The sequence below is a fragment of the Camelina sativa genome, chromosome 4 (genome assembly GCF_000633955.1).
Source record: "Camelina sativa cultivar DH55 chromosome 4, Cs, whole genome shotgun sequence".
Taxonomy (NCBI): Eukaryota; Viridiplantae; Streptophyta; class Magnoliopsida; order Brassicales; family Brassicaceae; genus Camelina; species Camelina sativa.
In genome coordinates, this window is record NC_025688.1 from 20,669,212 (window position 1) to 20,685,823 (window position 16,612).

At 38.2% G+C, this 16,612-nt stretch overlaps 1 protein-coding gene and 1 pseudogene across 1 annotated transcript; both read left to right on the forward strand.

Moving 5' to 3' along the window:
* Positions 11,975–12,884, forward strand: LOC104784100 (annotated as a pseudogene).
* LOC104784102 (phosphoinositide phospholipase C 7-like) lies at positions 14,389–16,610 on the forward strand (the record flags this gene model as incomplete). Its single annotated transcript, XM_010509168.2, has 8 exons — positions 14,389–14,806; positions 14,898–15,094; positions 15,184–15,319; positions 15,408–15,647; positions 15,740–15,978; positions 16,092–16,209; positions 16,342–16,485; positions 16,590–16,610. Coding segments are annotated over exons 1-8 (1,395 nt in total), but the record flags the coding sequence as incomplete, so codon positions are not given.

A 16,612-nucleotide genomic window follows, 5' to 3' on the forward strand; every position in this document is an offset into this window, starting at 1 on the left:
TGCGGTTGAGTATTTCCAAGGGATAGTGGGATGCACTGATATGTCAACTTCTCCTATCACAAAACACGAACTGCAGGACTTGTTACCATTCAGATGTGATGATGTTCAATGTACAGAGTTGAAGAAAATGGTCTCAGCTGAGGAGATAAAAGAGGCTGTATTTGCAATGCCACTAGATAAGAGTCCCGGACCAGATGGTTTCTCCATTGAGTTCTACCGTGCAACCTGGAACACCATTGGGATGGATGTTATCTTTGCGGTGTAGGAATTTTTTCGAAATGGTCGGATGCTACGGGATGTGAACAATACCGCCATCACTCTTATCCCAAAGGTACCAGAAGCATGCAAGTTAGGAGATTATAGACCGATAAGTTGTTGTAATCTGATTTATAAAATCATATCAAAGATCATTGCCAACAGACTAAAGCCTCTCCTTCAAGCATGTATTAGTCCAAATCAAGTCGCCTTTCTTAAAGGAAGAAGCCTTGGAGAGAATGTCCTATTTGCTTCAGAGTTAATTCGAAATTATCAGAAGGAGGATTGCCCAAAAAGCTGCATGCTAAAAGTAGACATCAGAAAGGCTTTTGATACAGTTTGTTGGGATTTCGTTTTAAAGGTTCTCGAGGCTCAAAACTTCCCTCCAATATTTTGTACATGGGTAAAGGAATGTATTACTTCCCATCGGTTCTCTGTTTCTATTAATGGAGAATTAGCAGGTTTCTTCCCAGGAAAGAAGGGGCTTCGCCAAGGGGACCCACTCTCACCGTATCTCTTCATTATGGTGATGGAGGTCTTGTCAAAATTACTGGAAAGAGATGCAGTACAAGGAAAATTCAGGCTTCACCCCTTATGCTCCTCCCTTGTGGTAACTCATCTCCTCTTTGCAGATGACTTGTTGATATTCTCTGATGGTGCAAGACACTCACTTTCTGGTATTGCTGGAACAATGTCTCACTTTAAGCAAATCAGTGGTTTAGACCTAAACCAGGCAAAATCTGAACTTTTCTTTGGGGGCTATACCGACATCCAAGTAGAAGTACTAAGTGCATTGCAAGGTATAAAGGTTGGTACCTTTCCTACCCGGTATCTAGGATTACCTCTGAATCCTATACGTATTTCATTTGCAACTCTACAACCTTTTATTGAGAAAATCACCCATAAGTCACATGCTTGGACGGCAAAATTTCTATCTTTTGCTGGGAAGATAAGGCTTATCTCTTCGGTTATATATGGCATGGTGAATTTTTGGAGTGCAGTGTTTAATCTCCCCAAAAGATTTTATGAAAAGGTGGATTCATTGTGTGCGGCTTTCCTCTGGAAAAACAAAGTAACAACGGCTGTGGGAGCAAGAGTCGCTTGGAAGGATGTTTGTAAACCCAAAAAAGGTGGGCTTGGAATTCGCATATTGGATAAATTTGCAGTGGTGTTCCAGCTCAAGCTCATTTGGAACCTATTTACAAATTCGGGTTCTCTATGGGTGGCATGGATTAAAGGTAATATACTCTAAAGGAAGAGTTTCTGGACCATTCAGGACAATCCACGACTCTCCAGAACTATTAAAGGTATGATCTCTCTGAGGCAGCAGATAACAGAGTTTATGAAGTGTGAAGTGAGGAATGGTCTTAGTATATCCTTTTGGCATGATAACTGGACAAAACATGGTCCTCTGATAAGCTTCATTGGAAGTAATGGGACACGGTCACTGCGAGTAAGGAAAGAGGCACTTGTCGCTGATGTAGTCAGAAATGGGAGTTGGTGGATGTCGGGAGCTAGATCGGAAGAGCAACAACAGCTAATGATCACCTTGACAACGATCACTCCACCGGACATTCTCAAGGGCCCCGATGTATATCTCTGGCGTCGGAACTCAGGTACCTTTGCTGATTTTTTATCTTCCAAGGATACTTGGGACNAGCAAGAGTCGCTTGGAAGGATGTTTGTAAACCCAAAAAAGAAGGTGGGCTTGGAATTCGCAGATTGGATGAATTTGCAATGGTGTTCCAGCTCAAGCTCATTTGGAACCTATTTACAAATTCGGGTTCTCTATGGGTGGCATGGATTAAAGGTAATATACTCCAAAGGAAGAGTTTCTGGACCATTCAGGACAATCCACGACTCTCCAGAACTATTAAAGGTATGATCTCTCTGAGGCAGTAGATAACAGAGTTTATGAAGTGTGAAGTGAGGAATGGTCTTAGTATATCCTTTTGGCATGATAACTGGACAAAACATGGTCCTCTGATAAGCTTCATTGGAAGTAATGGGACACGGTCACTGCGAGTAAGGAAAGAGGCACTTGTCGCTGATGTAGTCAGAAATGGGAGTTGGTGGATGTCGGGAGCTAGATCGGAAGAGCAACAACAGCTAATGATCACCTTGACAACGATCACTCCACCGGACATTCTCAAGGGCCCCGATGTATTTCTCTGGCGTCGGAACTCAGGTACCTTTGCTGATTTTTTATCTTCCAAGGATACTTGGGAGCAACTACGTGTACACTCTCCGTTAGTACCATGGAACAAGGTGCTTTGGTTTAAGGAAGGGGTACCCCGATACACTTTCATCCTATGGTTACACTAAAAGAGCGACTGCCTACGAGTGACAGGCTGCGAGCATGGGGCCTTAATATCCCTTCAGCTTGTGTGCTTTGTTCTGACGGAATCGAAACCCACAACCACCTTTTCTTTGAATGCTCTTTCTCTGCAAGGGTTTGGCAATCTTTTGCTTCGAGAATCTGGAGAAATCCACCGTCAACACTCCATTCAATCACGAGTTGGATTCTGCAGACCAGGACCCCCGCTGCAACAGATGCCGTGGTAATTGCCAAGTTAGTTCTTCAATCAGCTTGTTATCTAATTTGGCGTGAACGAAATGCCAGGATCTTCACCTCCACCACCTCACAAAGTTCAGCAGTGCAAGCAGCTATGGATCAAACTATCCGAAATCGACTCATAACCATTCTAGGATTTCTTCTTGCTTTCTATTTTGGATGTATTTCATTTCCTTTCTAGTTTTCAGTCTCTTCCTCTCCAGTATTTGTATTCTCATTTTTGTACAGAAAAAATCAGAAAATGGTATAAAATTTAACCTTTTACCAAAAAAACAAAAAAAACAAAACAAGATTCTCATCAAGGGCCTTGACAAGGTAAAAGGAACACTAAGTTTAACAATCCATCGGAGCAATCAAAGCAGGTGGAATGAGAATAATAAACACATGTCTATTGCACCGTTCTTCTTCGGCACAGTAAATCTCTGGAAACGATTTCTACTACACGAAAGACCAAACTTAACTACTTTCTCTCCGTAATAACTGGATGCTACTTAAACATTTTTTTGGATAAAAAGACTGTATCTTTATGTGGAGACATTTTATCGAGCACCTGGTATGCAGAACAAGTTTGGGTGATACTAAGTCAAATTCTCAAACAACTCAGCATCGCTTTGAATTCCCCGGTCACCCTGATGACCCTCTGCACTGCTGCAACATTTCTGAAGCTGAAAAAAATTTAAGTCGGAGACAATATTCAACCAAAGGTCTTCCACACCATTTGAGTCATCGTTACAGAGCAATGAAGGTTGTTGAATCGTATCAGTGATCTGTCATGTTTCTTCTTCCTCAATTGAATCTTTCTCCGTAGTTAACTCGATCGTCTCCTTCAATCTTGTCTACTTCCATCGATTCTATATGTCTCTTGATCGATTCTCTCGTAAAAAGAAAACAAAGGTTGTCTGAAAATTACTACATGCACCAACTGTAATTGAATACTAGCTGTCAGCAGAAAAAACCAAACACGGACACCCAGATAACAGAACAATTCTATATAACACAACACACACTACATGCTGATGATTGCGCAAATTCTCATTAGGTTTTGGTTGGTTGTTCTTAGCAGCGATGGCTATTATTCATTGTNATATGTTTCTTGATCGATTCTCTCGTAAAAAGAAAACAAACAAAAAACAAAGGTTGTCTGAAAATTACTACATGCACCAACTGTAATTGAATACTAGCTGTCAGCAGCAAAAACCAAACACGGACACCCAGATAACAGAACATTTATATATAACACAACACACACTACATGCTGATGATTGCGCAAATTCTCATTAGGTTTTGGTTGGTTGTTCTTAACAGCGATGTCTATTATTCATTGTCGCATAAATTTGGTCGAATGAAAGAGAACCAAAAAAAAAAAAAAAAACTCTTTGGGCCCTTTGGCTTATGGGCTCAGTTTCCTTTAAACACCTAGGAGCCCAAATATAGGTCTAGTTTCAAATTTCAATTAAACTACCCCGACGCGGATGGAAAAATGGCTTTTTCATACCTGGACAATTATAATATGTTCGATTCATATATCAGACTATTGGGTGTGCTTAAATATTCATTGACTTTTAAAATATTTGAATTGCATATCTAGACTTATGATTTTGTGTTTAAATATACAAAAACGTGATTAATTACTAACTTTGTTAATTTCTCCGTCAAGTCAATCTGACGTGGATTCCATGTGTATAAAGATAGCCAAACGACGTTGTTTAAAAATAAAATTAATATTGTTAAAACACCAAAAGCATTCTCACAATTCATTCTCTCAGTTTCATCGTTCACAATTACAATCTTCGTCTCTCTCTCGCTCTCCTTCAATTTGTTCCCAACATGGAAACTACTAGACCGATAATCACCTTTCATGCTCATGCAATTCCTACTCCTCCCTTCTGTGGCCTTTTAAACATTGTCATCATCTTAAGCAGTCGTAAACAATCTCATAGTATTGTTTTCCCAATCCTTCCTCAGATCCATCTCAAGCTATGAAGCTTCGCCCCCAGTATGTACATCAAGTCATACACAACCGGTTCTATGATTTCATCTTGTCCCGTCAAATCGTCGATCGCATTCTCCTTGAAGCCCAAAACAACCAAGTTGCCAACTCTCCTTTGTTCATGGTTTTGTCCTTTGAGGTTACCGACACGGCTTCCCACGGCGTACATCTCGTCCTAAAATACCAAGTCGCTTATCCGCTTTCATTAGAACACAAATTAAGTAATGTAAAAAAATGGATAAAGTAAAATTTACCAATTTTTTTTTAACATCTAGTTAAAGCTAATTATATTTTAATTGTAGGTATGTCAAACGACAACTTTAAGATTGGCCCATGCATACAAACCATATTTATGAAGGAAAAAAAGAAATCAAATTGCAATGTGAAAAGCCAGTGCAATCCACATTTCAAAAATGCATGGACTTAGTTGATAACCTCATTTTTTAACCCATGAATACCTATTCTTATACAATGAATACAATAACCAAACATTGAGTGGACTTTAATGTTTCTAAACAGTCACTTTTTCTCACATCAGAATGATGTGTGGATTAAAGTAAGAACTGTTGTTTGCAACCTACTGCTCTGAATACTCTTGGAAGATGGATTTTGAAGAACGTTTGAATGTTTTTTTAAATATAAAATGAAGATTTGAATGTTTGAATGTTTTAAGGTCTGAATGAACATAAAATAAAGATATTGAATGTTTTAACGTTTTTTCAAAGGAAGATTACTCACTACTTGTTAAGGATCTTAAGTCTCGTTTCAAATTATCTCTAAAATAAAGTGCTATCATATGCAATACCTTCTTAAGCTCATCCAGCTTTGCAAGATATATTTGTTAAGCTTCATTCTATAAGTTTAAATTATATATTATTATTAATATTTAATTGATATAGTTAAGTTTGATTCAATAATATTACATTAGTAATGTTTTAATTAATACAATGTTATTAAATATTAGAAAATTGGAGTTTACTAAAAAAATTAGATTTCAATATTTTGTTAGAAATATTTATATTTATTACTGTAATATTTATGGTTTTTTAATAATAATAATAATTATTATAGATTTTATATATAAGTAATTAATACAATAAGAGATGTTTTGACCAAAAAAATAAGTACAACTAAATATGTTTAAGATATAATTTGATATATTTAAAATTATTAATGAGATATTCTCTAATTTAGAGCAATACCTTACGTAATTATTTACCAACATAAATTTCACTAAAAAAGTAGTAATATTATATTATTGAGAAACTTAATTACACTAAATAGTAATATTTTATAATATTGAGAAACTTAATTATCTCACCATTAGAGGTAAAAATTTGAGATGAGCTTTCAAATAAAATTACACTAAAAATATCATTACTATATTAATTACATACTTATTAGTGGAGTATATGTAACCAAACAATCTACTCATTAACCAACAATGATCTCATTATTTTGTTGAATCTCTGCAGCAAATCCACATATAATTTGCCTTCCTTTTCGTCAATCGATCGTTTTTTTGTAAGGTTTAGCTCAAAGAAAACACAATGTGCACTGAATGATTTGACGTTATTCATACTCGTTCAATGCCTTTTTATAGACTTACAAAAGCTGAAGCAAATAACTGACTCCACTAACTCAACTACTAACTAGTTTTACGGAAATAGAAACTTGACCAAGTAAACTATAGAGAACAAGTCTCCTTATTGCTAGACTTGCGGAAACAACTAAAACACGCATTCCAAAAGCTTCTCTAATCCTCTGAAACGTTGCATCCTCATCGGCTTAGTCATGATATCAGCGAGCTGCTCCTCGGTTTTGTAGTATTCCAGCTTAATAACTCCTTCTTTAACCAAATCCCTTAGAAAGTGATAGTGAACCCTGATGTGCTTCGACTTACCGTGTAACACAGCATTCTTGGACAAGTTGATGGTTGAAGTATTATCACACAACAACACCATTTCTCCTCCTTGATTGTAACCAATCTCTTTCAGAATTCTTCCCATCCACACAGCTTGACAAGCAGAAGTTGATGCTGCAACCTACTCTGCCTCGGTAGTTGAGAGTGTCACGATAGGCTGCTTTCGTGACGACCATGCAACAGCTCCTCCTCCCATTAAAAACACATACCCTGATGTGCTCTTGCTATCATATATGTCCCCAGCATAGTCACTGTCTGTGTAACCAACAAGCCATGTTCTTCCCTCTTTCTTGTACCAGATTCCAAACCCCATGGTGCCTTTCAGATACCACATGATTCGTTTTACCACAGCAAATTGTAACTGTGTGGCATTGGCCATGAAACGACTGACGAGACACACCACGAACATGAGATCAGGATGCGTTGCCGTTAAGTACATCAAGCTTCCCACCATTTGTTTGTAAAGAGTTGAATCAACCTTCACACCCGTCTCATCTCGGCAAAGTCTCTGACCAGGAACAATTGGATTGCAGACAGCATTGAAATTCTGCATTCCAAACCTTTCGATGACCTCCGCTGCATACTTTCTTTGAAAAATAAAGATACCATCATCCTTTTGCACTACTTCTATTCCAAGAAAATACCTCATTCTCCCTAAATCAGTCATGTCGAATTCCTTTTTCATGGACTGCTTGAACTCAGCTAACAACTCCTCATCATCACCAGTAAAGAGCAAATCATCAACATAAATACTAACAATGAGTATTTTACCTCCTTTGCGCTTGATGAACAGAGTTTGCTCGTTGATGCTGCTCTCAAAGCCTGCTTTGATGAAGTAAGCTTCTATACGACTAAACCAAGCTCGTGGTGCTTGTTTTAGTCCGTATAAAGCTTTATGCAGCTTATAGAACATGTGCTCTTTCCCGTTTACCTCATAGCCTTGAGGTTGCTCCACATAAACATCTTCCTGCAATTCTCCATGTAAGAAGGCAGACTTGACATCTAATTGATGAATTCCCCATCCTCGATGAGCAGCTAAAGCAATGATCATCCTCACTGTATCCATTCTAGCCACATGTGTAAAGACTTTCGTGTAGTCAATCCCATATTCTTGTCAATAACCCTTCGCCACGAGCCGAGCTTTGAATTTGTCAACCTCTCCCTGCTCATTAAGCTTGGTCTTGTAGATCCACTTTACGCCAATCGCTTTGGCTGCAGCTGGAAGCTCCACCAGAGACCATGTAATGACCCTCACCAAGGAGTGAAATTCGAAATGAAAATCCATGGGCCAAGGTCGAGTAAAGGACATGGAATTAAGCCAAAGGAGGAAGGAAGAAGAATTACAGAAGTAATGTCCGGAAAATTCTGAACAAGTTGGAAGATGGCCAATGGTACCACGTACCATGTACTGACCAGGACGTGTCGTCCGTACCATACGTACCATCCGGGACGTACCATATGTACCATGCAGGACGAGCTGTACATACTGCCCGGGACGTACCAACTGTACCGGCTAGGACGTACTGTCTGTACTGACCGAGACGTACCATCCGTACAGTCCGGGATGTACTGTCCGAAATGTCCGAAAGTTGCCGAAAGGACCAATGGTGGCCATGAGCGGGGAGAATGGTCCGGGTAACGCCGAAAGAGCCTAAAACGTTCAAGCGATGACCGAAGAGGTAAGCGGACGTGGACGTTGGACGATGGACGAGAGAAGGACCATGGGAGAAAAGTTTGTCTTTTAAGAAATTGACCAATGAGAAGACATGCATTCATGCAGAGACAAAGTGGGAGAATTAAATGGAATGGCGCGAGCCCATTGGGGCGTGAGTCACACGCGCCACATGCATCCAAAATTTTGTCATTTGTCGATTTCCACTAAGGAGAAGAAGGAGAGCCTCTCGCCTATAAATAGACCATTTGCGATTGAGAGAAGGAAGTTTTCTCATTTCTCTCCCAAACTCTTGCCAGTTTAAAACTCAAAAGATTTTTCTCTCAAATCCAAGAGAGAAATATAAAGAGAAATCGCCTTGAGAGAGTGGAGTAGCGAGTGTGAGTTAAGGGAGAAGCAAAGAAGGAGTCTTTGGAAAGAAGGTGTGGCTTTCGCCGAGTCTTTGAGCTGCGGATCAAGAGGAGACCAAGGGGCGCTTAGCGGTTGGAGCTAAGGGAAGAGAGATCTGATCAAGAGGTGCAGTGAAATCCGAGTTTCCATCATCGGCATAAAGGGTGAGTGCTGCGGTAATGCATGCATGTAAAGTTAGTTTAATTTTGTTGCATGCGGTTCATGGTAGGCTTTATGAGAAGATAACCATGTGAAAGTGAGTTCTATGGTAAGGCATGTAGAGTAGTTGCATGTTGATTTTAGTTTAAAATCGGTTGCATGCATTCATGGTAGGATTTATGATAAATCACCATGCGCAAATAAGTACATGCATTGATCTCACCTAAGAATTGGTTAAATGGTAATCCGATTGCATTTTAAGGAAACGGTGGACTTAAAATTTGGTGAGAAGGTTTACATGCATCATGTGACTTAGCGATTTGTTGTATTAGCATAACTTGCTTAATAAACCGGTTGCACGCATGAAAGGAGATAGGATGTTTGCAATTTTATTTGCATATTTTCGGTTAAGGTTAGTCGTTGCTAATTAACTTAACGCATGTTAAGTTTAAAACCGAATTTTGTTGCATGCGCATTTTTAAATGAGATTTACTTAGTTAAATCATATCATTTTGGCATGCGGATGGTTGAGTGTTTGCTTAAGTGAATTTAAGCATTTACATGCATATTTTAATCTTAAGATCTTTGAATTTATCATTCTCGATCTTGTTGATTTTGCATGTGCTCTTGCATGAATGTTCTTGCTTGTTTGCTTGATTTTTCTTGCTTGAGTTAAGGGGTTTAAACTGGTTGCATGTATTTATTTAATCTTAAGATCTTTGAATTTACATTCTCGTTCTTGTTGATTATTGCATGTTGTACCGCATGATTGTTCTTGCTTGTTGGCTCGACTTTCTTGCTTGAAGTGGTTGTAAGTGTGTTTAGCAAGTCTCTTGAATTTGTTTCTTGAGTCTTAGCTAAAAGAAGTAGAGTCGATATTTCTGGTTCCGTATGTATGTGCGTGTCTCGCAAGAAGTTTCAAACCACTTACGCGAGACACAGTCACGGCTAACTAGCTATTAGCGTGACCGTTACATGACAATGTAACTTTGGTGAATCTCTGCTGGTTACCTTTGTGGTTTCAGCATGGGAGCTCATGTTGGTTACCGGGAAGGTTTCAACATGGGTAGTGTGGAGGAACGGAACAGATTATCGAAAGGCCCTAGGTGAAGGAGTCTAGGATGTCAAGAGTCCCTTGTACTATTCTAGCTATCCTTACCTTTTCGTGTGGTGTGGTTAAGAGTCTAAAGTGTCCAAGAGATCCTTGTTCCTTTAGTCGTCTTTTCTTTGGTTTGCGAGTCTAGGTCTTCAGGATGGAGTCGTGTGGCTTTAACCTCACTCGCTTGTTTTTTATTGTTTTGTTGTTGGCTTGCATGTTGATAGCTTCGTCTTGCATGTTGATAGCTTAGTCTTGCATAGTGTTGCTTAGACTTATTATTGTAGGCTTGTTTGCCTTGTTGTTGTTTTGCTTCCGCTATAGCTTCTGTTGTGTAGCTTTGATGACTTGCCTTGCTTGTTTGTTTTACTTGCTTGGGGTAGTCGGGTTTGGGAAGTAGTATCCTGTTTAGGATGAAAGGGGTACCCAGGCTCACTGAGTAATCTTAGATTACTCATGATATTGCTTTTGTCTTGCAGGGAAGCCTAAGTGAGTCTAGAGCCGGAGCAAGCTTTAGGGTACCAGATAGGGTTTTTCTTGTGTTTCTTGCAAAACCCTATGTTTTTATAAACAATTATCCGACTATCTTTTGTATATTGCTTTAATGTTTTTGTTTTCAAATGCAAAGAACTATTGAAGTAATATACATTCGATTTTACAAAGGCATGGCAAGTTGCAAATGATACTCGGCCTTGTCCGGGCTGACACAACGCACCAGGCCGCAAGGGTTGCAAAGCCTAAGTAGTCTCGGATGTGGGTGGAGTTGTACTAGGATAAACCGATCGGGAAGTCTGCAGCTTCCGTCCCTCGACCGGATTGACCCGGTGCAATTCCCATCGTAGCGTTCCGTGACTGTACTATGGCCTGCGTGGTCATAGTACGGTTCGGGGGCGTTACAGACCATGCCAGGTTCTTCTCAATCGAACAAATCTTTGCATTCATTGTAGTCTTCCATTTCGAGTGTAGAACAGCTTCCTCGAAAGAAGTGGGATTTGAGATCACCATAAGTGCTGCTACAATCTCCTCCTCCTCCTCAGGTCCTACTCTCACCATATTTGTCTTTTCTTTGGTGTTTGATAGCTCCTCCCCGGATGTGTAATCAACGTTCCAAACATGTGGCCTTCTTGTTCTGCTCGTTGTTGCAGCTTCTGGTCGAGCATGAGTTTGTGGAGGAGGATCTCTTCTTCTTCACTTTCATCGATCTCATGCTCATCTTCCCACTCGAGCTCTATGTTCTGTTCTGCAGAGAGACTTTCATCCCAACTCCATTTTTTTATCTTCTTTGAATATCACATCACGACTGATGTGAGTCTTCTTTTCTATCGGATCATACATCTTGAATGCTTTTGACTCACTGATGTACCCGATCATGACGCACTTCACGCTCTTGTCATCTAGTTTGGTCCTTTTCACATCTGGAATGTGAACATAACCAACACAGCCAAAAATTCGAAAATGCTCCACTGATGGCTTGTTCCCACTCCATGCTTCTTCTGGAGTCATGTCCTTCACGATCATCGTAGGAGATCGATTTAGGACATGGTTTGCCCATTGCACTACATCTGGCCAAAAGCTCCTTGGTACTTCCTTCTCTATCAGCACAGGTCTCACCATGTTCATGAGAGTTCTGTTCCTACGCTCAGCAACGCCGTTCTGTTGTGGAGTGTACACAGTGGTCAGCTGGCGTTTGATTCCGTGTTCCTTACAGAACTCCTTGAACTCAATGGAGTTGTACTCTCCTCCTCTGTCTGTCCTTAGACATTTGATGAGACTTCCTGTATGTTTCTCCACATACGCCTTAAACAGTTCAAATTGGTGAAAAGCCTCTGATTTCTCAAGCACAAAGTAGATCCACGTCCTTCTTAAGAAGTCGTCAATGAAGCTTATCAGATATCTCTTCTCTTTGTTCGATGATGGAGTTATTTGACCGCACAGATCAGGGTGAACAAGTTGCAACTTCTCTGTAGCTCTCCACTTGCTTTGCTTTGGAAAGGAAGCTCGATGGTGTTTGCCCTTGACATATGATTCGCAGGAGAAACAAGAGAGTTGAGAGTTAAAAGATTGAAGAACAAGAGAGTAAAGAGTGATTTAGCTGAGGAGCAGAAACAAGAGAGAGAGAGAGATTCAGAAGCAGATTGAGAGAGCTGCTGAGAAATCGAATGATGGTCGTGGTGAAGAAGTTGTTGAGGATAATGATGATATGAAGAAGAAGAAGAAGAAGAAGAAAGATGAAGAATTGAAGTTGAAGAGTGGAGCTAAGGTTGGGTTTGCTCTTGGTGGATGCGTTAAGCAGGATGCTACAGGTAAAGAGAGAGGGGAGAGCTTGAAAATCGTGTTTGACGATGAGGGGAATGAGAAGGTGGTTGGGAGAGGGGAGAAGAAGAAGAGAAGCGGGGACTCGGGAAGAAGCGACAAGGAGAAGAGATCAGCTTTGGATGAGTTGATGAAGGAGGAAGAGAAGAAGAAGGAGAGGATGAATCGTAAAGATTACTGGTTGTTTGAAGGGATCATTGTCAAGGTGATGAGTAAGGGATACTATAAGCATAAAGGTGTTGTGAAGAAAGTGATTGATAAGTATGGTGGGGAGATCGAAATGCTTGATTCTAAGCATGTGCAGATAGTTGAACAGGAGAAGCTAGAGGCGGTGCTTTCACATATAGGAGGGTCAGTGAAGATAGTGAATGGGGCATACCGTGGTTTGAATGCAAAGTTGTTGGGTTTGGATACAGAGAAGTTTTGTGCTAAATGCAGATCGAGAAAGGTGTCTATGATGGAAGAGTCATCGAGTCTATTATGTATGAGGACATATGCAAACTTGCTTAGTTAAATATTTAGACTATGTTGGGTTTTGCGATGCGTTGTTGAACCTTTTTTTTAATCAGCAAGTTACACATTATGATCCACGATAGGTATTAGACATGTTATGTTATTGACTAGAATATATGGGTTGGTCTTTTGGTCTACTCAATATGGTTGGTATCTTTGAGAAATCTTGTGATGGTGTTTTGATCAAAGCTTAAGGCATGAAGTAGACATATAGACTTAGATATCTTTGAAGTATTCTATATTCTTCCATGTTTTCCATTCTCTTCTTGTTCTCTGTTCTCTTCTTCTATGCCAAATGCATCATCATCCTTAACAAGTTATATTACGCACTCTTATATGTTGCATCATCTTCAATATTATAACAAGTGAATGTGAAAAAGAAAAACATTTTACTTAAATCATATGAAAGGTTTGACTTTCTTTTAGTACGATTTTACTAGTCTCTCTTTCTCTTTAAATTCATAGTTTAAAGAGGTGTAAGCAATTCTCCATTGATGATCAACTGTTTAAAGACTCGATACATGATTTGATGACTGTTTTGTTTTTTTTTGTCAAACTGATGACTGTTTTGCTATGTAAGATTTAATGCTCTTTTATGAAAAATTGTACCACTATTATTCATCTTTCTTAATTAGTCAATCAAAATACAATAATATGACATATTATATTATATTCAAAAAAAAATTAAAATTAAATTCAGAAAAACAAAACAAAACAAATAAACAAAATCTGTTTATTTTTTATTGAGAAAATTATGTCAGTTTGAGTTTATAAAAAACATTTAGGATTTATATTTATAATTAAATAAAATTATATATCAGTTTGAGTTTATAAAGGAGGATTAAGATTTAAAGTTTATAATTAAAAAAAATTATATGTAAGCTTGGATTTATAAAAGAGTGATTAGAGTTTATGGTTTAAATTTTACAATTAAAGTTTGAGTTAATAAAAGAGGATTAGGGTTTAGACTTTACAATTAAATGAAATTATATTATGGTTTGAGTTTACAAAAGAGTGGTTAGAGTTAAGATTTTACAATTAGAACAAATTATATGCCAGTTTGGGTTTATAAAGGAAATATTAGGATATAAACTTTATAATGAAAAAAATATAAATAATGCTAATTTTGTGATTTAAAAAAGATTTGTTTACTCATTAAGTTATGTAAATTTATTCTAGTTGTTTGTTCAGATAAGATCAATTATTTTAGTTTATATAATTAAATTATATGGTAAATTTTGATTAGCTAATTAAGAAGGATTGAATAAGAGAGTGGGGATGAACCCAAGATTGTTCTTTAGGTCCCATTATAGAGCAAGTAAAGAACTTATCAATTATTAATTCAATTAATACTAAAATGAAGACAAAACAATTAGAAGAGATAATAAAATGAGAATCTGCCGACATAAATTAAAAGAAAAAATCCACGTGGACTAATTTGTTTGTGATAACAAATTCATATCTTGACAGCCCAAATTTTATGGAAAAGTCACTATTACAATCAAACCGCCAACGTGAAGAAGAGAACAATAAAACTAAAAATTCAGATTGAGAGAGAGAGATATCACATTCCTTCTTCAATCATCAAATCATCATCATCATCGGTCGTGATTTTCACAATGTCGAAGCAAACATACAAAGTCTGCTTCTGTTTCCGTCGGAGGTATCGACACACCGTCTCGGTAGCACCGCCCGAGATCAAGACACTTTTCGAGAATTATTCCGACAAAGGTCTCATGACGACCGATCTCCTCCTTAGGTTCCTGATCGATGTTCAGAAACAAGACAAAGCGACGAGAGAAGAAGCTCAAGCGATCGTCAACGCCTCATCTTCTCTTCTTCATCGTAATGGTCTCCACCTTGATGCTTTCTTCAAATACCTTTTTGGTATTAACAACTCTCCTCTTGCTTCTCATGAGGTGATTCAAAATCAAGATTTAGATTGAAGAGACTGATTGATTCTTGAATACTAATTTATGACTTTTTTTTTTCGTTTTTCTTTTGGGACAGGTGCATCAAGATATGGATGCTCCATTGTCACATTATTTTATATTTACAGGACATAACTCGTATTTAACTGGTAATCAACTGAGTAGTGATTGCAGTGAAGTGCCTATCATTGAAGCATTGAAAAAAGGTGTTAGAGTTATTGAATTGGATATTTGGCCTAACTCTGATGAAGGTGGTATCGATGTTCTTCACGGAAGGTATATATATATATTACTAATGTCTCTGTTTTGTTGAAGTATGGATTAATTTTTTGTTTTGTTCTTGCTGAACCGTTTTTAAATATTAGGACACTCACATCACCTGTGGAGCTGATTAGATGTCTAAGAGCTATTAGAGAACATGCCTTTGATGTATCTGATTATCCAGTTGTTGTGACTCTTGAAGATCATCTTACTCCTAAACTCCAAGCTAAAGTTGCTGAGGTTTGTATAGCTTCTTTTGCAATTCTGTGAGAAATCTTTTGGGGAGGTTTAGTAATTGATATATAGAGATGTTGTGTTGTACTTCTAGATGGTTACAGATGTATTTGGAGAAATGTTGTTTACTCCTCCTTCCGGTGAATGCTTAAAGGAGTTCCCATCGCCCTCTTCTTTGAAAAACCGTATTATGATCTCAACTAAACCTCCTAAAGAGTACAAGGCAGCGAAAGGTGATGATGATGTGGTGAAAAAAGGTAGGAATTTGGGTGATGATGAAGTTTGGGGAAAAGAAGTTCCAAGCTTTATTAGACGGGACAGAAGTGGTGACAAGGTTTGTATATATAGAAGAAACACATCAGCTTCATTTAAATCTCAATGGTTCATATGTACAAGTTGGTTTGATCTTTTTCTTCCTTGATGTAGAATGGTTCAAATGTAGATGATGATGATACTGATGATGATGAAGATGATGACGATGGTGATGAAAAGATTAAGAAGAATGCACCACCGGAATACAAGCATTTGATTGCAATCCAGGCCGGGAAACCGAAAGGTGGAATAACTGAATGTTTGAAGGTGGATCCTGATAAAGTAAGACGGCTTAGCTTGAGTGAAGAACAACTTGAAAAAGCCTCAGAAAAATATGCTAAACAGATTGTGAGGTATTTTTCCCTCAAGTTACTCTTCTTATATACATCAAAAACAAGTTCAGACCAATAAAGATTCAACTATGTTTCCATAAGAAACTCTGTTGATCATGGAGTAAATAATGTAGGTTTACTCAGAGGAATTTGCTTCGGGTTTATCCAAAAGGAACTAGAATTACTTCATCGAACTACAACCCTCTGGTTGGTTGGAGCCATGGAGCTCAAATGGTTGCTTTCAATATGCAGGTTTCTTTTTAAATATTTCTTACATCTCCAAGTTTTCTGTTCCAGTTTACAGAACATCAAAATCATATGCCACAAGCTACATATAGTTTGCAAAAGATTATTTAATTTTTGAAATGACTTTATCTTGTGAAGGGACTTGGAAGATCATTGTGGGTAATGCAAGGAATGTTTAGAGGCAATGGAGGATGTGGCTACATCAAGAAACCTGATATTTTGCTGAAACCGGATTCTGTCTTTGACCCGGAAGCTACATTACCAGTTAAAACAACACTAAGGGTCAGAGAACTAAATTATTCTCTGTTTTGGTCAGTTGTAGATGTTGAATTCTTAGTAAAAGTCCATGAGCTTATAGTGTATTGGTTTGTTTATATATGTTTTAGGTAACTATATACATGGGAGAAGG